General features: G+C 41.1%; 2 protein-coding genes across 2 annotated transcripts in view; one reads left to right on the forward strand and one right to left on the reverse strand.

Moving 5' to 3' along the window:
- Positions 1-11,157, forward strand: part of FGF2 (fibroblast growth factor 2) — a 28,747-nt gene extending 17,590 nt beyond the window's left edge. Inside the window, exons 2-3 of the mRNA XM_086612132.1 lie at positions 4,895-4,998; positions 10,972-11,157. Coding sequence (XP_086468258.1) covers positions 4,895-4,998; positions 10,972-11,157 — 290 coding nt within the window. The remainder of the gene's footprint in view (positions 1-4,894; positions 4,999-10,971) is intronic.
- Positions 11,158-11,647: 490 nt separating this feature from the next.
- On the reverse strand, positions 11,648-22,351 carry NUDT6 (nudix hydrolase 6). The gene is made up of 5 exons (XM_086611970.1): positions 22,312-22,351; positions 19,060-19,128; positions 18,516-18,571; positions 15,451-15,505; positions 11,648-12,033 (listed from the first exon to the last, which is right to left on the reverse strand). Exons 1-5 carry the CDS (start codon positions 22,349-22,351, stop codon positions 11,648-11,650), a joined length of 606 nt encoding a protein of 201 aa, XP_086468096.1.
- Between the last annotated feature and the right edge of the window lie 2,943 nt (positions 22,352-25,294).

Below are 25,294 nucleotides of genomic sequence, written 5' to 3' on the forward strand. Positions count from 1 at the left end.
ACAAGGAAATGGCTCAAAGGAGAGTTTTATTTAGGATACTTTTACAGTTTTAGAAGTTTGTGTCAGAGGAAGGTTTAAAATCCGTCTCCTGAATTATAGTTCAGAGCTTTAACTTTATTCTACTCATGTTTTCTAAGCCGTGTTGTATCTCCCCAAAGATACAACTTTATCCTTCTTCCTCAGAGTTTCTACCCTGGCATGAAATTAAATTTGTATATCTTGCACTTTGTTTCTTCGTACTCGGCAGAAAAAGGAAGAGAATCATACTTCAGCTTATTATGAAAAGATACAAAAGAAAGTCTTAATAGTAGCAGTAACTTTACTGAGTCCTTTTTAGTTGCATAAAGGTCGCGTGGGTTATCATTGGGACAGGATGTTTTTTTAATTCATAACTTTGTGATGTCTTAGCCTCAGTCCTCAATACGTTCTCAGCGTGCCGAGTTCTCTGTTGTCACAAAACCAGCAGGCATCGACCGTAGCCTTGCACTTGGCATTCGTCACAAACTGAAGGGCATGCTAGGAATGTGAACAGTGAAATAACTTACTGCCGTGCTGGAGGGGGGCCCTCCCGAAGGGCTGCCGGAATAACTGCGAAAACGTGCCCCTTTGGCCCTCAGTTGGTTAATTAGCTACTTTTTTTTCGTGCTACTTTTTTGGATTACAGACTTCTTAATTAGTTTACTTTAATGGATCTGGTTTTGAGGTTCAAGTATGCCAAAAACAAGTATTACAAGTAGATCTGAATGATGGCCTGTGTCTGAACTGTTGCTGTTGGTGACCTCAAGGCTGGGAAAGATACGGATCATCAGTGTCAAGCGTTATGTTTCTCTCGTGACTGGTTGTATCAAGTTGCGTCGAGCTCAACCTAAAACGATTGCTTCTGGTGATGACTGCATGGTCAAAATGTATTTGATCAGGAAGGCTGTATTGTGTCTTGGCATCTCCAGAACAACATAACACTGTGGCAAATACTTTACTTTGCATTAATAAAGTCATAAAATAATGCTGAAGTGTGAAAAACTTACAGTACTACTCTGGCTCTATTTATTTGTGTGTTTTTCAAGTTGGAGAGGAAAATCCAGTGAAGCTGATTTTGCTTTTGGGGCTTTCAGTATTACGGTGCTTTTCAAACTCTGCAGGAAAACAGGAATTTTTTTTTTTTTCCTTTTTTTAAGAGTAACACTTTTCACAAGCATCTCCAGACTACACAAATATTTTTACAGGCCTTAAAAACCTTTACTAAAAGTTTTTTTTTACAGAATCTGAACTTCTGGCCTGGTATGATGCTGTAGGAGTTGATGTGGATTTTTTTTTTGTCAAGAGAAAGTCACGAAGCATAATAAGTCCATACTGCAGTAATTAATATTACTTTTCAGCTATTTTACGCAGCTGTTTCTTGTTAAGTGTGCAGTGAAAGCTGTATGCTTGGGCACATCTCAAAAGTCCGTTTCCCCCAGTCCCTGCCCAGAGCACTTCTCCACATTCTTGCTTACCCAGAGGGCAAGGAGTTGCACTGAAGGTTTTTGAAGTTGTTCAAAAGTCTGATTTTGGCCCAGTGACTCAGGAGGACTGTACTTTGGATGCTTCATTCTGGGATGAAATTAAACATTTCACCTAAGTTTTTATGACTACAGAGGTTTCTGTATTCCTTGGAAGTCTGGAGTTATTAGTGAATTATGAGAGGGTTTGGATTTTTCTTTCCTTTGTGCAAAATGGCAACGGCCACGTAATTTATAAGAAACTGTTCTAGCTTCTTTAGAGTGCAGCATTTGTATTAATATGGCTTCAGTTGTGTATAGAAATTAGTGGATTTATGAGGAACTCTTACTGATGTCTGTCTGTATCTAGGGAAAAATTAGATGAAGCAATTCTAATGCTTAAAAAAGGGTTTGCAGCAATTATCCTAAATAATTCATGTTCCTGGTATTCTTATTGTTGGAGTTTCTTCAGTCCTGTCTTTAGGAGCAACAGAAGTAAACCAAGAAAGTTTTCATTTGCATTGCAAAAATCTCTTTTTTCGCCACAACAAAAAGCCAAATAAACCGCAAACTTCATCTGAATCTCCAGAGATGCTCCCGCTCCAAAATTTGTGATCAATTCAAGTGTTTGTTCTGGTGGCTTAAAAGGTCAAGCTTTTTAAAACTGCGTCATTAAACAGAAAAAAAACCAAACTATATACTGCACAAAAGCAGGTAGGTGAATGAAGCTTGTGTGTGAGGTGATGTATACCAGTATTGCCCATCAGACGTTCCCCACTAAGCTGTAACACCAGTCTTACTGTTCACAACCAGGTGTGTGTTTCTCGTGAACCCTTCAAAGAGAGAAATCGGCGAACACCAACTGCTGCAGCTCCTTGGCTGAGTACTTTTGAGTGAATGGAGCACAGCTGTTGGTTCTTCTAGCTGGGTTTTTATCATGGTCAGATCTCTGCACAGTGTGTTCAAATAGAAAACGTTTTTAACTAATTCCCGAAATAATTTCTGGGATGCAAGCAGAAGGAAGGAGAAATTCCAGTCTAGTTCATTTTTGAAAACACCGATAGTCTCGCACCAGATGAGTCATGTCCTTCGTTTGGACATCTCATGGACACATAACCAGTACCAGCTTGCAACATTCTGCATGTTCCTTCTTTAGCTGCTGCAGTTCTTTGGCGAAAGTCATCTTTGTCTTTATACGTCCAAGGTGAGAAGCTGTTTCTCAACTATTCCTCATTTTTGATGCCTGTGTTGCAATGATCTTGCTTGCTGTTACAGAATCATAGAATGGTTTGGGTTGGAAGGGACCTAAAAGATCATCTAGTTCCAAAACCCCTGCCATAAGCAGGGACACCCTTCACTACACCAGGTTGCGCAAAGCCTCATCCAACCTGGCCTTGAACACTTCCAGGGATGGGGCATCCACAGCTTCTCTGGGCAACCTGTTCCAGTGCCTCACCACCCTCAGAGGGAAGAATTTCTTCCTTAGATCTAATCAAAATCTCCCCTTCTTCAGTTTAAAGCCATTGCCCCTTGCCCTATCACTACACACCTTTGTAAGAAGTCCCTCTCCAGCTTTCTTGTAGCCCCTTTAGGTACTGGAAGGCTGCTAGAAGGTCTCCCCGGAGCCTTCTCTTCTCCAGACCAACAACCCCAACACTTTCAGCCTCTCTTCATAGGAGAGGTGCTCCAGCCAGTATAGTTGCTCTTAAAAATCCCTGTTTAGTGGAACTATAGATGAAAGCACAGTACTGCACAGAAAAATAGTACTCATCTGGGCTTGCTTCTAATTGTTATTTTTTAGGTGAGAGGGTTTGCAGATGCACATTTCACTGGAAATAATGGCCATCCAGAATAGAGGGAAGCCTAGCGATTTTGGGAGATCCGTTTTCTTGTGTTCTACTGATACCAAAATAGTTGTGTTTGGTTTTAGTAGAAATCAGATTGAATTGTACTGCCTGTGCAAGCTGGCGTGATGGGATGGAGCTGCAAGGAATGGACATACATCTTCTGTGAAGGGGAGGAAAAGGACCACATCTCAAACTGCAAGTGATCTAAAGAGCTTGTTTGAGTTGCCGTATGGGCCTTTTGCCCTTTTTAAGTGATGTTTTAAATAATCGAAGTTAGATTTTCAGAGGGAGATGTTCTAAAAGTGGTTGGAATGCAACAGGATCTTATGTGAGATTTAGGACAACCTGTTCTTCACTTCCTTTTCCTCCTCTTCTCCAGAAAAATGGCAGTTCCAACAGTGTTTAGGTTTCTTTTGGGCTGCAGATACCTAAGTCCTGTAGAAGGTGTCTGGTGGACTTTTGTATGGTACTTGGTGTACTTTCTTGTATTGCAGTATTCCCCATCCTGTGTTGCTAATGGCTGAAAAACCTGGACTTTGAGGTACAATGTCATAGATGCTCCTGTTAGGGTTAGGCTGAAATGCAGCGGAGATGCAACTTCCTGGCTGCGCTGTTTTAACCGCTTAAAGGCTTGATTCATTTCTCGTTCTGAATGCAATGACCGGAAAAATCAGGGAAGAAAAAAGAAGAAAAATAGCAAAGCTCTTCTGGATTTAGGTGGAGGCCACTTTTGGCTTCCAGCTTGAAATAAACTGTGGGCAAAGGGGATAACATTTGTTTGTTAATCTAAACTACTGAATTTGATTTGTGGCCAGACAAATCAGTGTAGATTTTGTGATCATTCACAGGCAATAGCTAAAAGCTATGTGATACGACCTTAGATATTGTTTCAAAAAACCATGACTGTCCATTTTTTGAGAATAATCGATTCCAATGAACCCACTTTTCATGTTCCTAATTTGTGTAACACCATTTCTTATGTCTTTGCGATCCTCATCTACTTTCGCAGTTCTTTCTGTTTGTTTATTCTAACCACTCGTTGGATATATGATGTAAACTAATTGATACTTTTCTGTTGGGAACTGCTAGAACATTCAGTGAGTGATATGGTCCTGAATGGTCTCAGTCATAGTCCCAACTTGTGCCTCTCTGACAATCTAGCTGTATAGAATTGCGTGCGTTCAATGTCTGGTGCTCTTCTCTAAACGTTAAGAAATATCTGCGTAAGAAAATTGCCGTGAAAAGTTCCCATTTTTTATGAGCAGTTGACCGTGCCGTATGTGGTCCTTCAAGGAGTTTTATGGGTTTTTAGATTGCTTTTGTGTGAAATAAGGATAGAAGAATAACTCACGCTTATTGTTGCCAATTTGACAATAGCTACTTACTTTGTAATAAGCATTTTATGTGATGAAAAATGGGATCAGAAAGCTAGAGCTTGAAAGTTTACTGTCTTCACTGCAAGCTGGAGCTCAGACTTTCTCTGGGTTTAGGTTTGAATCGGTGGGCTTCACTGTCAACTGCAGAGATGTGATGGCTGTGAAAATTTACTTTTGTCTTTCTTGTTCACAGTCAAGCTGCAACTTCAAGCAGAAGAGAGAGGAGTGGTGTCAATCAAAGGTGTAAGTGCAAATCGCTTTCTGGCTATGAAGGAGGATGGCAGATTGCTGGCCTTGGTAAGCAGCGGGGTTTTTTGATGTTTATATGTGTCTGTCTGTATTGGTAGGTCCTCTCCTCACTCTGTACTGAGTAACCTCGCCTCCAGCAGGACTTCCTCAGCTTCGCTGTGTGTGATTTGTCAGGGAGAAATTAGCTCTGCATAGCTTTCGTCAGTTAACTGAACTATGAAGAGATGCCCTCACCTAGAAGCTGCAAAATTTAACCAGAATGGCCTGAGATAGAAAAATCGTAGTGATCATGTACAGAAGGAAATTGTAAGAACAAATGAAGAATAAAGTGTCTCTCTGTTTTTTCTCCCACGAGTATTTTCCTCTTCCACTTACTTTCACACAAAGTGATTGTAAAGACCCTTTTAAAGTAGGAAGTAAAGCCAATTTTTTAAAATTTGAACTGTTACGTTTTTGATAGTAATCTGTATATATATTTTCTTGTTTTCCTCTTTGTAAAGAATCAATTTATTTTTTTTTTTGGTCAAGTATACTTCCAAACTAGAAAACTGGGCAAACAAAACATTTTTGAAAATGTGATGATAAAATTGAAAAAAAAAAAAAGTTATTAAATGTAGGCAAATTATACTGGTCTCTAATGAGACTAGTTTTAAACTCCATGCGTTTTATTGGTATCAGCTTAATTTTTAACTGTGTTTTAAAGCCAATATGTTTAGCAGATTCAGAAAGTTAATAAGGTCTCCTAGAGCTAGAGAACAAATTTTGCTTTAAGAGCTGCAGTTACATTCGTTTTGCTTATGGGACGCAGATGCTGTAAATCTCTCATCCCTGTCTGTCACCTTTAGTGCAGATAAACGTTCGGCACTTGTGAAGTACCACTGTAGGGCATCCTACTAGAATTTTAGTTTGAAATAATTCCTGATGCTTTAGTGTCTTGAAGCACAGAAGGTGAACAGAGCTGTGAAGTCCCCACCACTAACAGGTATTAATAATAAAGTGAATTCCTAACCCCAGCTGAACTGCAGCTAATGAAAGACCCATGCCAAGGGCTGCAGCAGTTACTTCTGATCCCCCTCAGTTCTGCCTCTGCCTCTGAAGGCAAAGAAAAACACCTCAGCAGTTTTACGTGAGCAGGGATCACCGGTGTGCTCCTCAGCACCGCGCATCTCTGGCTCCAGGAATTCCATTTTGTTTATGCCTGTGAGTAAAGTTAAAGAACCCGTTTCAAGTTACAGCGTTATTTACTCAGATATTGTGTGACAGCTCAGTTGAAGAAAATGTGACTAGTTGTCCACTGTGCTATTCTTGAATTAAGGATAATTGGGCATTTCCTGTGGTGCTGGTGTGGTGGCATTCAGCTTCCCGTTGCGATTGCCCTTCTTACCCTGAGCAACAGTGAATGGTCAGAATAGGGTGTTTAACACCACTTGTAAAATTACAAACCCCTGGGTGTGTTTATATTTGGGATTTCCAACCTACTGTTGCGTGGTGGGTTTTGGTTGCAGAACGTGCTTCCCTTGTAGCTATATGCAGCAATTTTATCTGCGTAGTTCTTGTAAGGCGATGTGTCTGGAAAGTATCTGCCGTTCCCTCGGAATTACTTACTCTCTCAAAACCTGGTAAAGTTGGGTCACTTTGTGCTGTTCGCTCGAGCTTATAAAATATTTGTTTTGTTTTGCTTTGTTTCTGGAAAGGAGTATTATGTTTACTGCATTATTTCATTTATGGAAATGAATCATGTTTACTGCAAACGCTACTTTCTACAGCTCTTCCTTTTTGCTATTCCTAGGTGAAAACTCTACTCTTAAGATTCTGTTCCTCAGCCTAATGAGTACTTCTGCAGTTTCGTGATTGTTCTCTGCAGCACAGGCACTGTTTTTTCCATGAGGATTTCTGTACCATGACTTCCAAGAGTTTGTGGCCAATTGTGCCTCTACTGTTCTCTGCCTATAAACACATTCATGAAACTGTTCCTAATTGCCAGCGTTTCTTTTTCAGTTCAAGCAGTGTTGTGTTTCAGTGAGAGCTTTGAAAGAGCACACGCTGGAAATCTTTGCGGTGAAGTGATTTCGTCAGCGCACATGGATGCGTATCTGCTGAAACCTTCGGTTGTTTCTTTTAAAACATTGTGGAACTTTAATTTCTAATCCACTAGTCACTCAAGTACTGTTCTGTCCTTTTAACATCTGTTTTGTTTCTTCTTTTTTATTACTTTTCAGCATCAAGGATCAATTTGCATAGTGTCCGTGTTTTATAAATATATCAACTTCTTCAAAAATACCTTTGCAAATTATTATTCAATCTTGTTTTTCATCTAGTTGGATGGTTTTGTCATTACTTTGTTGAGACACGTCTTTATGGTTTGCTCCGAGTTGGGTTTTGCAAAATGATTTATTGCACAGTCAGCATATCACTGTCTACACCGGTGATGTGTGTGGTGGTGCGGTGGATCCCGTTCTTGTCTTGAAAGCCGGATGATACGGCTTTTAATTTAGCAGCTTCATGCTCTCTGTTTACTAACAGACTCAGTCGTTGTGGAATAGAGGTAATCTTTTCTAGTTCAGTCACTGGAGGAAATGGCTGGTTATTAATGCAGCTAGTCCAAACCTCCCTTGGGAAAATGCTGTTTTAACTAAAAATATTTGTGCCAAAATTATCTATTCCATCAGATTTCTAATAAAAAAATGGAAACATTTCACTTCTGGTATGGCTTATTTTGACTTTCCAATTTTGTTTAATTGTAATAATTAAATTTTTTCACTTTATGGAATTAAATGTGTTGGACTGTTTAATTTCATGAAGAAATTTATCAAAATTTCCTGTGAAAGGCAGAATTGCTCTTTTGACTAACTTTTACATTTCACGAGAAATGATTTGTCATTTAAGGATATGACCCGTTCGTTCTGTCTGTCGTGCTTATGTTATTTCGTGACGACTGGACAGGTTTTGCCAGGCTGAAGGGAAATTCTTCTGTTTTGATGTTATGGATTAAAACTGTGGTACAAGAATATTTGTGAGAATAACTTTCATTTCCTGGCCCTTTCGTAGTTAGAAAAGGCTAAATAGGATCACCCCCTTTCTGGGGTCATACTCCATCCACTGTGGTAGTTACAGGTTAACTCCTCCACTTTCAGTTTTGAGAATGAGCAAACCTGAGGAATTTTAATTCCTAATCTGAGTCCAAAATGTCAAAACTAGTTAGCTGGCATAATGTGATTGTGTTGACTTTGTGGATTCAGTGCATAGGAGAGGAAGTCCTGAAAATTTGCCTTTCATCTGTACATGGGGTCTTGTGGTGACCACACAAATTCACCACTGGCTTACTGGAAGCTGTTTCCTTCCCAGTAGAGTTGTAAAGACTCGGTCCCTGCCAGTGTTAGGCATCCGATCTGTCTTCCCAGCTCCACAGCCATACCTGAGAGGGACTGCCTGGGAAGGTGTATGGAGAAACCAGGTGCTGCAGCATTCAGAGTCCATGCTCTGCCTGGTGCCTCCCCAGCGCCTGTGCCACCCGTGTGCCACACACTCTCCTGGCACTTCCAGAAGTGCTTTGGGTGGGAGGAGAAGGCGAGGTCTGAGCTGGCTGCGATGGTCTCTTTGCCAGAATTTCCAGCTTGGCAATTGTACTGAGCTTGCCTAAACTCTGTTTAAAGTTTGTTCTTAAATGCTTCTTTTCTTTATATGGTTTCCGTGCCCTCTTAAGACTGCTGTAATCCATTTCATGCTTGGATCTGTGGCTTGAGATGATTAATGCATGTTTTCACATTGCTGGAAGGAAAGGCATTAAAATACCATTTCTCTTGAGAAAAGATTATTTAAAATACAAATCATATAAAAATCGTTAATTTGATTTCTGCTATTTGAAATGTAAAAATATTTGTGAGTTACAGAAATGAGAAATTGCATATGGATTTTCTCTTAGAAGTTTTTTTTCCTTAGAAAACAAAATTCTTATCTGAAAATGGTTGAAGTGGAGGAAAAACCCTTCTATTTGAAGACATATGGAGACAGATCACTTTATTCCAGACTGCATTTGAATTACTTAAGTGCTTGTAGCTACAGAAACTTGGCATATACGGGGAGTTGCTCTTCTCTGTTTTCACGCATACTGTGTGAAGTCTAGTTGTTCCAAGCTCGCTTTTTAGTTCTAGTTGGATACTTCATATATTTGTGAATATTAACAGAAGATTGTAACAAAGAGTAACCTGCTCGTTTAGGGAATTGCTTCACGTTCCCTGTCTCGTCTCCAAGATTTTACGTGCTTGCTTTTTACTGACTAGCTTTTCTCCTTCTCTGGCTTTCCCAAAAATGTTCTGGGTAAATGAGTATGACTAAATTGATGGACTGACAGATGGTCTGTATGAAAAGAAGGTGCCCCCCTACCCCGCCTCCAGTAAGTTCCTGCAGTGTTGAACTTCTGCCATCTTTGTATTTGAGAAAATAATTTCTCTTGCTTCAAGCACTGGTTCCGCAGGCAGTTTGGCCACAGTGACAGCTGTGAGAGCGATGTTATCCACTGACAGGGGTTCTGCCATTGTGAATATGCCTTGGGATAAGTGCAGTTAAACACCAATAGTCATCCTCTTCCTATAGAATGAGATCTTACTTAAGCTGTTTGTACGTCCCCTGACATTTTCGATACAGAGGAACCCTGTGGTTTCTTGGTGGTAGATTTCAGAAAGTGAAGAAACTTTTCTTTTTATGAACAGCTATAAATACTAGTCATAGTTTAAATTAGCTTGGTTTTCAGTCCCCCAGGCAAGAACAACTATCCAAGAAAATTTGCGGATTAAAGTCTTGCAATAGACAATGCCTACCTGACATGATCTCACTGATAGTGATGGGATCACTTGAAAATTAAGAGTCTTTCTCTTCAGTGTGGTCACTCCGAGGGAGCAGGGGTTTCTGCCATGTGCAAAGATGGGCAGAAGGAAGTACATCACCCTGTGTTCATTGACAGCAGGCATACCTTTTGAGGGCTTTGTATGCAGCTGAGTATCTTCTATCTGATGGTGATGAAAGGCAGTGTATAAGAAAAGACGTATATAGTAGTTCCCTGTGTTGGTCTCCCAGCCTCCAACCAGTCTCAGCTTTGGGGCCTTCTCAGCCAAGAATGGGTTTTACCTATTGAGTAAATTTCAGTGAATTTCTTTGCTATGAACTTGTCCTAAAGTGACTTGAATACATGTAACCTGGGGGAAACCATAACTTCCTACGGGAAAGACCTCCACTGCTCAACTTTAACCCGTTGTGCAAAGAACCACCTTCTTTTTTATTTGTAGGTGTGAAGGCATGTTAATTCCATGTAAGTGGAGTTGTATTTGAAGACTCACGTCCAGAAGCAGAATAATTTCATAGATGTACTTCTAAACACTAGTAGAGTATGCTTGGTTTCTATGTGGAACAGACCTCTTTGCCACGTCTGATCTTTTCTTAAAATTATTTTAAAAGTTCTGAATTTTAAAAAATCTTGAACAGATGCAGGCTTGCCACCGTTCCAGAGCGCTACAAATATGAACTTGAGTTAGCTTTAGGAAGGTTAAACTTCAAAGTTCAAAAAGAATAGGCAAAGGCTGAAACCTATGCCATACTATTTTTCTAACTGATAAAAAGGTTGGTTTGAGGAAGGCAAAAGAAATACTCCCTTTTCTCTCACATCTTGCTTTTCTTTTTGGTTAGATTATAATCTAGGATGAGATGACAAAACTGCTGAGCTTGGAAGTCAGAGTCTATCAGTAAGCGCCAAGGAACAGGGTTCTTCACTTGTTTGACTGAGTTTCACATCAGAACAAAGAATTATATAGTGAAAACAAACTAGAATCTTCTTGGTTTGTGTTAAAGACAATAAATGAATCATAGCATTGTAACAATAACTCTTTCTTTAACCATGAAACATTTAATGTGAATTTCTTAAAATCAAATGTATTGCTAACCTAGATTCCTGGTAAGTTAGTCCCATGAATCTGAAGAATCGATTTGTTGTGCTGGAATACCAACAATCCTTTTCTTTTTCCCTTTTAGAAATGTGCAACAGAAGAATGTTTCTTTTTTGAGCGTTTGGAATCTAATAACTATAACACTTATCGATCACGGAAATACTCTGATTGGTATGTGGCACTGAAAAGAACTGGACAGTACAAACCTGGACCAAAAACTGGACCTGGACAGAAAGCTATTCTTTTTCTTCCCATGTCTGCCAAAAGCTGACTGTCATGGCAGATTCCGAGCACATATGCCACACTAAAGACGTCGAGTTTCCTTCTCCTCTCCAAAGTATCAAAAATACAAGCAATTATTTGCTGATATTAACTACTTTTGCAGATGCCAGATTAAAACATGAGTTTCATGCTGTCTTTATATTGCTCTTTAAACCTATTGTGCCAGTGAGTGTGGAGGTAAAATTACTTGGAAAATGTATTTTCAGGATCATTAGCACTTTGATTTTCTGCTAGACAGCTATCTAGAGCTATTCTATTTACCTTGTGTTCGCTTTATGGAGTAAAGGAGAACAAATCTGATGCACACTTCTAGCAGTATTTACCTTTAAAAATAATTTATATCTCTATAGCTTGTGAAGAGAATAGAGTTTCTAATCATTACCTAAAAATAAGTCCACGGATAATTTTAATATGGTCTAAATAACACTACAATAATAACACTAAATTATTTCTATAATGAAATGTGAAATGTATTGCTATCATGTAATGTTTCTGTAGGACTTGGGCAGCTCCCTGTGGTACAGTTTATAGAACAGCCCTGTGTAGAGAGCTGGAAACTCTCTCACAGTTATATCAATCTTCTCAAACCCTTCCCGCTGTCCGTAAAGTAGGAGTTTAGCCACGGTGCTGGTGATGGGAGTAGCGTGTTTGGACCTAGCAAGCTCCTGGAGGTCCATCCATTCACACCTCAGGCACTCCTGCCGGCAGAAGCTGATGTTGAAGGAGGAGGGCTCCAGGTGACAGACGATGTACAGATCCGACTTCCCAAAGGCTCCGGGGTGTTGGTGTTGCTGTCTTATGCTTAGGATGGACTTGAACTCTGACTTAATGCCAGTCTCTTCGAACACCTCTCGAACTGCTGTGTCTCCTAGGTGGAAAGAGCAATCCTTACAGTACGTAGAAGAATAGCTTAACACTCTTTAAGCCTTTTGATCATTGAAAATTTCTAACTCAAAGCGTTCTCTGTTCTGCTTCCTAAGCTTTGCAGGGTGTAAGCCTGTTTGTTTCAACACGAGGATAAGCTGATTTTTTTGTCCCTGAACTAAATTAATTGCTACGTGCCTTTATTGTGTATATCCTACAAAATGATGAAAGTAAGAAACTTTTGATAATACTGTACAGGGTGTGGTTTTGAAGCACACTCTGATGGCCGCTGGCTCTGCCGGTCTCTTAATCCAAGACAGCGCTGCACCCTCTTTTCAGTCCTTTGAGTCTCAGCCTGTGTCTCTCTCCTTGCTTCTGCCCAGTTCAAAACGTATCTCAAGTGTCCAGAGACATTGGAAATCCGCCCTAATACCAGTATAGCACGTAGCCTGTTCTTGCAGAAAACACCCTGCCTCCATTTTGTGTGCATCAACCAAAGTGATACAGATGTTAACCTTCCTCGTTACAAAAGCAGCCGTGAGTTCAAGGGTCTGGAGGGGCTGTGTACTGCGATCACGGCCAGAGAATCACCCATCTATCCAGCAGTCTCTTCCAAAAGAGAAGATTTTTCTCTTCAGTAGTAACTTAAATTGAAAAGCCCAAAGGAGATTTTTTTGATACTCCACTTACATCCCCAAATTCTGCAGTTTCATTGTAGTCAAGTCAAATCCTACTTGCCTGGGGTAACTACTGCTAGGTAGAATACTAACTTTTTCCAAATCTATGTAAACTCATAGTTGTGTCTTGTTTGAGTGGTAAATACATATAGCTGTTGGCAGTGTTACCTGCTTCAGTTCATTTCCAGTAAGAAATGAGTGTGTTGGCTTACTTGCAAAAGCAAAAGACATTTTACAAGACCTCGCAGAGATTTGCTTTCCTACGGAAGCTTGCATCTTGACTTGTCAGATGTGAACAAACCAGACATTTTTAGGGCTAGTTTCAAATATTGGGAATAATTTCAGGACATACAGTGGCCAGCAATATACCAAAACTATGTACCCAGCAGAGGCCAAACAACTATATGTTAATGGCCCTGATTCTGCACGTACTTCTGCCTTGGCTCAACTTCCATCTTGCAAAGGAATGAGCCGTGTAAAGCAGAGATCCTTGTGGGACTGGAGACCCATGAATACATGGTGCCTGCAGAAAATTTCTGGTTGTGACTTTATTACAGAATTAATTGGTTAAAGGCCTGGTGCATATGGGGAAGAAGTACACGGGGGAAGATACTCATTTACCATTACTGACCCCTGGGGAGGGGCATTTTGTGTTGCCCAGAGAGGCCTCTGTGGTCCTCTGGTTTCCAAGAGCGGCTGTGAAGCAGACTCCGTATGGCAAGTGGCTGTATTATTCGGCAAGGGGCCGACTTTACACAGAAGTGGTCAAAGAAGGTAAACCAGTGAGATCATGAGGAATGCTGAGGCAGGCTAAGGTAAGAAAAATGAAATAATTAGGGATTTTGTTTAAGCTTTGAGGTTTGCTTTTAGATAAAGTGCCTTTTCCTGTTTCCCTTTTATTTAAACGTCTACATATATATAAATATATAATGACAGTTAAACTAGAAGAAACACTAGGGCTTGAGTTTCAGAAACATTCAAGTACAAAAATGTGTGCACTTTGCTTGATCCGCATTATTATTATTATTATGAAACTATTTAAATTACTTGTGCAAGTCAGTTTGTACCTATTAAAGTAAGCAGCTGTGTATTTTGTCACTTCATATAAACACAGGACCTTCAAGCATTGTAATTGTGATTTTTAATTGTAATTTGAAATTTAGTCCCTTGAGTGACTGTGACTTTGTAAGGTTTGATGTAAGGTTAAAACCAGCAAAACTGAGCTCTGTTATATTTTATGCTTCACTAATTTATATCTTCATGTAGTATTAAGATGTGATGCAGAGAGTAGTAACTTTTATTATTATATAGTTCAGTAGTGGCAGGAGGGGAGCTGTCAGAGACTTGCTTCCTCTCAGGTGTTTCTCAGTACCTACAGCCAGGCTCCAGCCATCATCTCACCTGTTATCTGAGGAATGGCCACTGGCTCACTCAGTATTCCCCTGGGGAAGCTGCTGCCAGTGCTGGGCATTCTTTTCCCTCAGTACAAAAACCCCTCTGGCATCTCCTTGGGGTGAAAGGGAGCCTGGCTAGACAACGAACACAGCGTATGGATTCTTCTGAAAACATGACTCCATTTCGCCATGTTATATGTATTTGCATTGTCAAGCAAATAACTTTGATTCCTATCACTGCATTTGACAAAAAGAGTTAAAACACGACTCATGAGTTAAGAAAACTACAACTCAGCCATACCCACTAACTAGAAGCCTTCTCCATGTGCTGAAGTAATGAACAGGAATAAGCCCTTCACATGTTGTTGTACGGAGACTGCTAAAAATAGTTGGTATTTCTAAGCTATGAAACAGTCAGGAATTGATGCCCAGTTTGCCAGAGCTGCTGCAGTGCTCTGGGCAACGTTTTTTGAGTTGCACATTTTTGAGTTATTGGAAGAATATACTCATACCTGAATACTGATGTGGGGCTAAATTAACGTGAGCAAATGTAACTTTGGAAAACAAGACCCACCTAATAACTAAAGTATAAAGAATTAACCAGTCTGTGGCTCAGAGTTTTCAAGGGTGAGTAGAAAAAGCACAATTTTCTCTCTCTTCATAAACACCCTTGTTCATTCACTTCTGAACATCACTGCAGCAGTGCTCATCATCACCTGTGCTGGGCTGGGTAGGAATGATGGGTTTCCTCAAACCAGCACTGTTTTTTAGTACAGAAGCGCCTTACGTCTCCGGTTGGAAGTAGGTGCCCACAAGGCTCAGGCATTGCACTTAACGCTGGTCCTGTGCCAAAGAGCTCTTAGTCTAAACAGATCAAATGAAGAAGGGTGGAAGGAAGCGAGTGTATTTATTTCTGGTTTGCACATAAAAATGGAGAGTTGGAAATTTTTGCTCAGCATGTCATTGAGCTCCCTGCCCTGGATTCCAGTGTGAGCCGAGAGCTCGCTGTTTCAGTTTTATTTGGGTTAGATGCTGATTACCTTAATCCTCTGCACTTTTGGCTCATATTACAGCACATCCAACAAGCCTACAAAAAATAAGCTGCTTCGGGCACTCATTTAGGAGAAACTGTGGAAAAGGGTCAACGCTAGAAAATACAAAGCTCCTCTGCCCCGAACGTAACGTTACCCCGTTACCATTAAGGTCGTGGGATCATGTCACCTCATCCATTCACCATTAATTCAAAGAAGCAATTAGTCACAGGAGCGACGTGGGTCATGATGTATTTCAGTACTGTTAATATCTTTATAATTCTGCTGACGTCTGACCTGTTATCCTAGGACTTACCAATGTCTTCGCCTGGATTAGACAGACCTCCTGGAAATTTCCACGCGTTTAGAGTCTATATGGGAGGAAACAAATATTAATGAAGTATTAATTAAGTTGCAGTATTGTAATTACTCTTACAAACATCATTGAGGCTTTAAGAAGGAACTTAACTTGTTCTTGCTAATGTGATGGTCAGAGATACCTACAGTCTGTATGAAATATTGGAACAAAACATCTGCTGATCGAAAATATAAACTGTCTAACAGTCATTAGACAACATTGCTGCTAACTAGAGATAACTAGATAGAATAGTTGAATATTAAAAAAGCTGCTATAGACTATATAATCTTATATTTAATCACTGATGTATTCCACTTCCATGGGTTTGGCTTTTACAAAATGTATTTATATTTAATCTTACAAACAGGTATTATGATTGTAGGACTGTTCTATGCTGCACTGGCTTTAAGATGACTTTGTGTGTCTGTAATAACCATTCAGTGTAACTTGTCGTTTGTTTTTATGGAATACAAAACATGAGGCCTGGTGTGTGATTTATGTATAGAAGCACTTATTGAATTGCAATAAAGTTCAGTAGTTTGAATGTGAAGTGCAGACTCGGTGCTGTTACTGATACTGGTAAAGCAGTCCCAGTTCCTACACCTCTTGCAAATGCTTCAAGATTTGCAGGCTTTACTTTCACATCTATGTACTATTCTTTTTATTTCTTTTCTTGTTAAAAGCTTATGTAGGAAAATGTTAACCTTCAACTAGAAATTAGTGCAGTAAAAAGGTATGCCTTGGAAAAAAAAAAAAAAAAGAGGTGGCCTTTTCTTGCACATGCAGCAGAGAGGGAAGCTGTATGCTTTCCAGTGATTTGAAACCCCACTGACTACATTGGAAAATGTTCTTTTCTGGGCACTCTTAAAGGGCTTGGATAGAAATTTAAAGTAATAGATTAAAAATAGTGCAGATGGAAAATACATACATTTGTCTGTTGGCTTTCAGATTTGCTTTCAGTTCCTGGAAATCTTTGTGTGCTGTGGAATTGTCCTTTCACGATTAAACCCAAACAGCTCTTAAAATTCCACTAGCTGTTTAATTTTTTTTTTTAAGCTTTCAGAACATAATTTCTATTAAAAGTCACCATTTCGGGGAACTTTTTCATTTTGTGGGGAAGAAGGGAGAGGAGTGGTGGAACTGACAGTGGCAAACAACTGTCTGAGCCAATTTGTTTGCACTGAGATACTTCATTTGCTCACTGCACGAGAAATGCGTGGGTATTCACACGCTTCAGGTTTTGCACTTAATTTTATCCAGTCAATAACAGAGAGCTGTTCAGAGAGGAGTTGAAAGCAAACACTTTTTTCTTTTCACATTCCTCACACACTGCGCTGTTAGCTTTGTTCTGGAAAGGTAAGCTGAAAGAGTTGGCCTGGAATATACCCATGCTGCTTGTCAGAATGAGCTGGAGGAAAGAGTGGTGCTGAGCTCGTCCTCTCGTGTTTTGGGGCCAGAGACTAAGGAGGTAATGCCAGGTGAGTATGGAACTGGCCCTAGAACCCGAACAGCATCCGATGTCTCACTGTAAAACTGGATAGAGGTATCTGCACTTCAGATGGCTGTGGGTGAGCTTTAACAGAACCACACTGTGAAGAAGTTAAACCTTAAGCCTCCTGGGCTTAGGAAATTTCTGTTTCCTTCTAAATATGCAAAATGTGCAATTTCTGTTTTTACTCTGAGGCTTGTTTAAGATCCGAAAAGGTAAGCGAGCAGTTTTATAACTTCTGTGTGCATAAAAGGAAAAATAAAGGTAGCATTCCTAAAGTTTATAATGTGCTGTTCTGTTCCTGGAGACTTGCTAGAACCAGAAACACTTTTGGAGCCTAAAGCTTGCATGCTGGATTTATGCTTTAATTGGCTATTACTGAATCTAAGCCCGAAGGTCCTGCTATAGAGTTCTTGAAATTTTACTTTATGGTAAATAAAAATATAAAATTAATAGTTTAGAGGAAACAAGAAAAGGGTCTTTCTCTTCGTCTGAACTCTTGTGTTGCAAATTCAACATGTTGTATGATTGAACCTGCCTACGAAAGCACCGTTTCATTGAAGGTCATTAACTGTGTTATAGTTAAATGAACCACAGTAATGTTTTGTGTCCTGAGAAGAAATCATTTAGCAGCTCTTTCAGGAAAGACGGAAAAACGTACCCAGTGAGATTCTGGCATAGTTTTAACAATATAAAAGGAAAATGATGCATCCAAGTAAACTTCAGTCTATGTCTATACATTTTGACTGTGTCCATGTTGAAATTGCAGTTAATCTCGCTGTAGTAGAGACATTTTTATTTTAATTTGCAAACGAAAGCGTAATGGAAGCGAAGTATATTGCAAAGGGAATAGCACAGTCAACTGCTAATGAACTTGTGAGCCTTCTGCACTTGCTGTGCTAAAACCTACATTCACTTGATAGAGGCTGGAAGACGTTACCAGTGATGGATGGTTGGTCACCTCGAGCCACATCACACCACCCGCCATCACCACATTAGTACTCTCTGGTTTGGCATCCTCAGTAGTGAGGTCAAGCACTTCAGTTTATGAGCAATTAATGACCTTTACACCTGCTGTACAAAGGTGGTCTCCAGGTCGTGGCCGACCATATTATTGATTATTTAAAGCCACAGATATGCCTGGAATTTTCAAAACAAAACACAATCAGAATCCTTCTCCCCACATCTGCTTTGAGCCATGGGGGTTTTCCAGAGGTCCACATGGATCCAAACACAAGACCAGGGACTCTTGAGTCAGCTAGAGGAGAAAAGAGGAAACTCAAAGCAGAAAGGATACTTAGTTCTGCTGATTCAATCACCAGTTATAATTAACAACAAAGCTGTTGATTTCCAAAGTTGTTTTTTTTCCTTCCAATGCAATATGGCAATCTGTTGATAGATGTGTTCCAAGAAACGCACAAGTTAACTATGACAATTTTGGACTGGAATGAAAATAAAAAGATCTTTGTTTTATACTATAGAGTAGGCTTATCTAAACGAACTTCTCTATTTTATGATCCTATAACAAACTTACCCTATTTCTGTCTTGTACGACCACCACCTTTCCAGTGCTTTCATCTAGAACAGCACCTAGCAGAGAGATAATATTGAAAAAGATTGTGTTAGACAACTGCTTTCAATCTCTACAACCGTAATTTAACACGTTTTGATAAAGTGTGACAAACCCCTGTATCATTAGGAAAGCAGATACACAACAAAATACAAATAAAGGTTAAATATCCTGTATAAAAATTCAAAGTTAGCAGGACCAAGATAAATACTTCCCACATTTAAATTCCAGCTTAGACAAGAAAGGAAAAGAATAATTTGTTTGTGTTAATATTATCAAAACTAAAAAATGCAACATCAAGACATCTTCCAAATAATCTAGCAAAGTTGCTTGCCTCAGTGGAGGCATGCCTGTGATCTTGCTCAAATAACAGAAATTCTTCCAGTGACTCCAGCTGAGTAGCCATAATGGGCAAGAACCCTTCTCCAGTGAAATTCATGACAAAACCCCTGCCTGAGTGTTTTCTGGTTAATAACACAGAGTTTAGTACTCAGTGGGCTGACTGTACCGACAACATTCGACTGGTTGACTATAACCTCGTACGCTGTACTACTCCGGGAACAACTGCTGATAGGAACTGCACAGTAATCCGAGTCAGTTTGTTAATCAAAAAGCATTGCTTCCAAGTGGAGAAGTGACACTTTCACTTGATTCATGCATCCTGATTTTTTATTTTTTTTTTACTGAAAAGTTCAGCTTTTCCTTGTGTCCTCATGCTCAGCCCATGACCTTCTGCCGCAGATTACAGGTTTTCCTACTTGTTAAACCCCGCATGCTTTCATGGTTAATCATCATGGCACACTCATTGGTCAGAACTTTCAAAATGTCTTCCCTTTAAAACAGGTATTTTTCTCAGATTTCAAAGTGTGCTGTGGTAAGCAGAGTGAGTACAGCAGTGCCACTTACCAGGCTTTTTTCCACGTCAGTCATGCATGGGTTTCAAATTAGTAGGTAACGATAAAAAAATGCTTGTATCATTTAACAGCAGCAGGAAGAGTACATGGACAGATCTGTGATGACATATGCATTTAAAATGCTACAGGGAAGTATTTCCACAGAAGAGAACTATTAAGGAATGAGCATCCAGCCCAAAACATTCTCTGTTTTATAAGAATGCATGGCGGACTTATGTGTAGGAGGAATATTTAAAAGACAAAAATACCAATCCTCCTTCCAGATATGTCAAAGGACGTGCTTTAAGAGGGTAGTCACATATCTGACTCCTCATGGTTTGTAACTTTATGATTTCATTCCTCCTGTAAATACTTAGCAGCATCCAGGTTCAATTACTGTACTGTTTAAGAGAGGGAACAAAAGGAAAGCAGGAGCCACTTTGATGCATGCTGTGATTACAGGGATTGTTTTCTAGAAAAGCCAATCTTCAGCCAAATGGTTTGCTGAGACCAAGGAGGACTGCTGAAGACAGGAAACTGCAGTTTGAATCAATCAGAAAGAATGTTTTCCCTCGTCTGTTCCCCAGAAATTGACACCTGTGAATACAACTTTTGACAGTGAAATTCTCTGTGAGATGTCCAGAATCTCTGCTAGATGATACCTGAATCCAAAGCAAGAAGAAAGGAACAACACTAACGGGATTTTCTGTCTGGTCTCATTTTCCCAAGCGTAGCAGTCCTTCTGCTGAATCTCACAGGGCCACACCTGGTGAGAATCTCTGAGCTCAGAGCTTGGTTGCAGGCTCAGAACTGTGGTTTTAAAACCCTCCCTCTGGCTAGAAATGTGGTACCTGGAGCTTAAAGTCATCCAGTGCCAGGATGACTTTCCGGAAAGGTTTATACTTGTAACCTAAACAAGTAAGTGCTATTAAAACACTACTTTGTTTTGAGTGTTCTCTTTTGGGAAATAGGTAAGAAAATGATTAAAAAAAAAAAAAAATTCCCTTAGCCAAGTCCAGACAATGAGTAATGAAGGGGAAAAATATCTTAATTCTACCTGTTTTATTTATGACTGATGTAAACATGTATGATAAGATGTTCAGCGTTGAAAAGCTCTTGTCATCCATGTAGTAAGTGCAAATGTGACTGCTTGCACTGTAAACAGCAGCAGACAGGAACAGGTATTACTTTGTAAAATGACTTGGGAACTGCTTTTAAATCACTTTTGGGTCCTTGGTTACTTGGACCTAAGTAAAAGGACTGGCCAAGGCCCGATGATCATGCATGTGTGTGTAGACACCCTTCCCTAAACTCCAATGACTTCATTTCAACAACTCAAGGTAGGCAGCAATGAAAATAGCAGCCATAATTATACTACACATGAAGGAGAAGAGAATGACTTTTACTTTTCTTCCCCTCGTTTTACTTTTTCTTCCCCTCCTCAACTTGTCTTCCTAAGCCAGTGTTACACGGCATATCTCCAAACATGTCACTTTCTGGATGGCTGATCGCTTCCTCCTAGGAGGTGGGGAATTTTAGAAATGCTTTTCAAAAACATCTTAATTTCATACGTCAGAAGCTTTTCTGTACCTTTACATGTTTGGAAAATCCGGCCGCCTACAAACGGATGCAGTAAGTTAGTTGGAAGACACATCACATATTCCACTATTTCTGAACAATAATGGCCAAGCCCAATGAGTAACGTTTGCTCCTCTCTGCTTGGCGACTCTGATCTAGTCTGGCAAAACATGACCTGACCTCGCTTATTCACACCTTTGTCATCGCTTGGCTGGATGATGCTGAGGCACTGCCCTGGCTGCACAGCGTTCACTGTGTGGGAAACTCCAAACAGGACGAAAACCAGCTGCCGGCCTGCCTGGCACTGCGGGATCGCTACCTGTTCCCTGCTCCCCGTGCTGGCTTCCCGCAGGCTGGCAAACCACTCTCAATGTCCCCGCTTTTTATTTTCAGGATGCTCAAGGGACTAAGTCCTGTATTTAACTGATTGGTCATAGCCTTGAGATGAAGACTCTCATCAGCAGATTTGCTTCTCGTTACTGCAGAAACTTTCTAAAATAGGGTGATTTGTGCAGGAAATAAAAATGGCCAGGGTTTGGCACACACACACACAATATCAATGCACATATTTAAATAACTCAGTATTTCAATAAAATTAATTAAAAATAGAACAAAGCCCTTGCACTGCTCAGGCTCTCCCTCCTGAAGTAGAAAGAGAATGGAATAAACATATGCCAGGTGGTATCCACACTGCTTACTGTATCATTGGAATGTGTTCCAGATCCACTGAGAGCGAGTACAACAAAACTAATAATAAAAAAACAAAGAAAGTGCAGTTGTTATTTCACACACAGAAATCTGCTTGTTTACCTGCACAAATGCTTTCCTTAAGTCTTTACCTCTAATAAAAATTTACGTTTGAAAAGTAGGTAGCAAAGAACGCATACGTTATATGTTGTGCAATTTTTAAAGCTGTGCAATAAAATATAAAATCCATATACCTGCATTTATGAAACTTTTTCTTTCCTTGAAGTTTTTTGCTGGTTGCAGATTGCAAAGTTGATCTCAAAGTACAACAGAAAACTATGCTTTGAAAGTGCACTTTTTGTATTTTCCGGTGTTTATTTGAGAGTTTTTCATATTAAGTCTTCCTGATAACCATCAGAGTCACAACACATCTATTACAAGACTTTCTTTGAAATAGCACTTTCAGCTATGCAAAACCTGCTTCAGAAAAATCCCCTTTCACTTAGTCATGTTTCCTCAAGTTATAACTGTAAGGAGTAACACGGGGTGCTTTTGCTGGAAGAATGTGTTATCTCACTCGAGTTTAAAGCCACATATTTTACTGGTGAGGTTTTCATACCTCAGGAAAACATGCTCCGACATGTCCATTGAAAAAACCAAGCCTGTCTTCAGCTTCTGAGCTGCCCTCTGCTGGCTTCATAACTGAAAACTCCTACATTCATGAAAACATTCAAAATTGGTGAAGCCGAAGTTCAAGTTGACTCATCTTCAGCTCCTTGTTCTGCATGGCATTAAAAAAAAAAGGGGACACTATTTTATCTAGTTCCTTGGGAATTTCTTCAGCTTTTTTAGCAAGTCCTTTCCAACTGTGGTTGTGGGAGGTCTAGATGGGTAAGAGTATGGTGTCCAGATGTGTGTTTGTTTGCAAAATACACTTGTTTGGGTTGTGCACTTCTAGGCACAGCTTAGAGCAGCTTTCTGGCTGTTGTAATTTAGATTAGCAATTGTGCTAGCTGCTGAAGCATCCCTGCTGGGTCAAGTTTGCCCCATTTGCAGACCTTAACTTGAGCATAGTTGGGGCAGATGCATTTATTAAGCATCTGCAGTAAGGACAGGGAGCAGAGAACTATTTTTTTTCCTAAGAAGTTTGTAGTTACTTTTAAAAACCCGCTTGAACCTTGAAATCCTACCTCACTTGCAAGGGTAAAGCCAAGATGTTTCTCAAAATGATGTTTAAAACCAGTTATTTGTGAAGTAAATTTTAAAGCTTCAGGACCACATTTTGTTCTCCCACTGTTTACAGTTTTCTTGAACTGGAATTGTTTTGAGACACCTCGTTCTTGGCCTGTTTTTAGCAACACGCACCATTGTACAGTCACATTCATGAATAACACGTGTCACTCCGTAAAGCTTCCCTCTGGTCCGTCGATGAAGCACCAAGACCTTGATTGTTCCAGAGAACTCGGGGAACTGAAAGAACAGTGTCCTGGTAAATGGATATGTCCTACCCATGGGGAATCCTCTCTTTTTTTTTTTTTTGGATGCGAAAATAAGTAATTAGAAAATCAGCATGTGATGGCACAGTCTATGCCACTAGAAGAAATCTCCCTTTCATACTGGGAAGAAAATGTGATCCCTGTGTGATCTGGGCATGTTTCCTCACTGTCCTCTTAGTTTCCACAAAAATATTTACAGCTGTTGCTTGTAAACTCTCCAGCAATATTTCCTTTTATAAAGCACTCAGACCACAACTGGGAGAACGTGCCCTGAAAACTTTCCTGCTGCTGTGAAGACACTGAGCAAAGCTGTGGGGCAGCCCCGTGGGCGGTGGGCCCAGTTCCAGGGGATGGGTGTACATTGGGGATTTTAACGCTCTGGAGTTGAAAGGGGCTGCAAACAGCTGGGGGGAAGAGGCTCATCCATCGTTTGCTGGGCAAACATGAGTGGGCTGGGGCTGGTGGAGCCAAATCCTGGTTTACTGCCTCCAGAGCTGCTGTGGGAGAGACTGACGTAGCTCCGAGGGGTTCTGCAGGCTCCCCCCAGGGCACCGACCCCTGATACAGGAGAGAAGGAGGAGGAGGATGATGACACCATAATAAGGTGATGAAAGGAATTGGCATTTCGCAGGGATTTCAGGAGGCCCCGCACAGATCCTGCCCCTTCCTGTGCTTCCCCAGACGGAGGGACCAGGCTGAATAAAACAAACCTGTCGTTTAAACTGGGGCAGCCAGCACAGCCAGTGATGGAGCATTTGGAAAACAAGACCCCACCACGACAGATGGGGAAGCAGCACCTTGAAAAGGTGCCGTGGCACTTGGGGCGTCACCTTTGGGCATCGCCTCCATGAAAAGGGCTTGAGTGGGCGGCCTTGCTGCAGGAAAGGGATTCTTTTATTATTTTGTTTTCCCAGTTTAATTTAATTTCACTGCATTTATTTGCACAGTCCTGCCTCTTGTCCGTAAGGACCCCCCCGTGCTGAATCCCCCTGGCATGTTCCCTCGCCAGGGTCCCTGTGCCCAGCACTGTGGTTGATGAAAGCAGCTCAAGGAGGGAGAGGGACTGGCCAAAAATCTGCCCCCCCGCTGGTGCCAGCAACCCCCCTGCTCTGGGGCGTGGGGGCCCTGCCCAGGGCTGCCTGAGGTGGGGTGGGGGGCTCGGGGGCCAAGCTGGGCTGGGCTTCTTCTTCTGCAACTTTTCTCTTATTTTTTGAGCACGGTGGATTTGGGTGGTTTTGGGGTGTTTCCAGGCAGGGCCTTTGTGGGGTCAGTTTTGGGGCTTCACCAGCTTTTCCCCCAACCCCAGCTGCCCATGGGGTGGGGCGGGTGGGTCTGCTCTTCACTGAGCTTCTGGGGCACCTCTGCCTTTTCTTCTTGGGCTTTTTTGTTTCATTATTTTTCTTTTTCTCTCTTTTCTTTTTTTAATTTGTTTTGTTGTTACGCTTTTTTATTATTTTTTTCTCTACTACTTTTTTCTGTTTTTTTTTATTATTATTTTTTCCTTTTATTTATTTTATCTGTTTTTTCTTTTTGCTTTCTTTTTTATTCCACACCTTCTTTTTCCTATTTTTTCTTTTCGTATTTTTTTAACTTGTTTTTTCTTTTTTCTTTTTTTTTTTTTTTTTCCCCTTTTTTCTCCTCTTTTTCCTCGTTCGTTTCCCTGATTTCGCTGGGCAGCAGCGGGTGGGGCAGCCCCCAGCTGTGGGCACTCCCCGGCCGACGAGGAAGGACCCGCCCTTGGGGTGGGCTCGGCCGGGGGCGGGGGCTTTTGGGCAGGAGGGGGCCGGGAGGAGACCGGGTGCAGCTGAGGCCCCTGGGGTGCGGGTCCGGTGCTGCCCTCCCTCGGTTCGGGGTGCCTGGAGCCCCGGCAGCTCGCGGTCGGTCGGGGGCGGGGGCGGCTGGAGGCTGCGGCCATCCCCGGGGTAGCGGGTCCCTGGCGAGGGGCTGTGCGGAGCCCGGCCGTGCCGGGGAGCCCAGCCCCGCTCCTCGGCTGTGGGGCTGTCGGGGGGCTGCGCTGCCGGGGGGCGAAGGGGCCCCTTGGGGTCGATTCTCAGGCGCTCCAAAGGGATGGGTGGCTCTTGGGAGCCTG

This window comes from Tauraco erythrolophus, chromosome 5, assembly GCF_009769465.1.
Source record: "Tauraco erythrolophus isolate bTauEry1 chromosome 5, bTauEry1.pri, whole genome shotgun sequence".
NCBI classification, from domain to species: domain Eukaryota; kingdom Metazoa; phylum Chordata; class Aves; order Musophagiformes; family Musophagidae; genus Tauraco; species Tauraco erythrolophus.

Coding starts and splice junctions, on each gene's coding strand:
- NUDT6 (XM_086611970.1), bottom strand. CDS start 22,351: ATGTCGGAGCATGTTTTCCTGAGGTATGAAAACCTCACCA. Junction 19,129..22,311: donor GAGGTATGAAAACCTCACCA/GTAAAATATGTG, acceptor ATTACTGTGCAG/TTCCTATCAGCAGTTGTTCC. Junction 12,034..15,450: donor TAATCCAGGCGAAGACATTG/GTAAGTCCTAGG, acceptor TCCACCTAGGAG/ACACAGCAGTTCGAGAGGTG.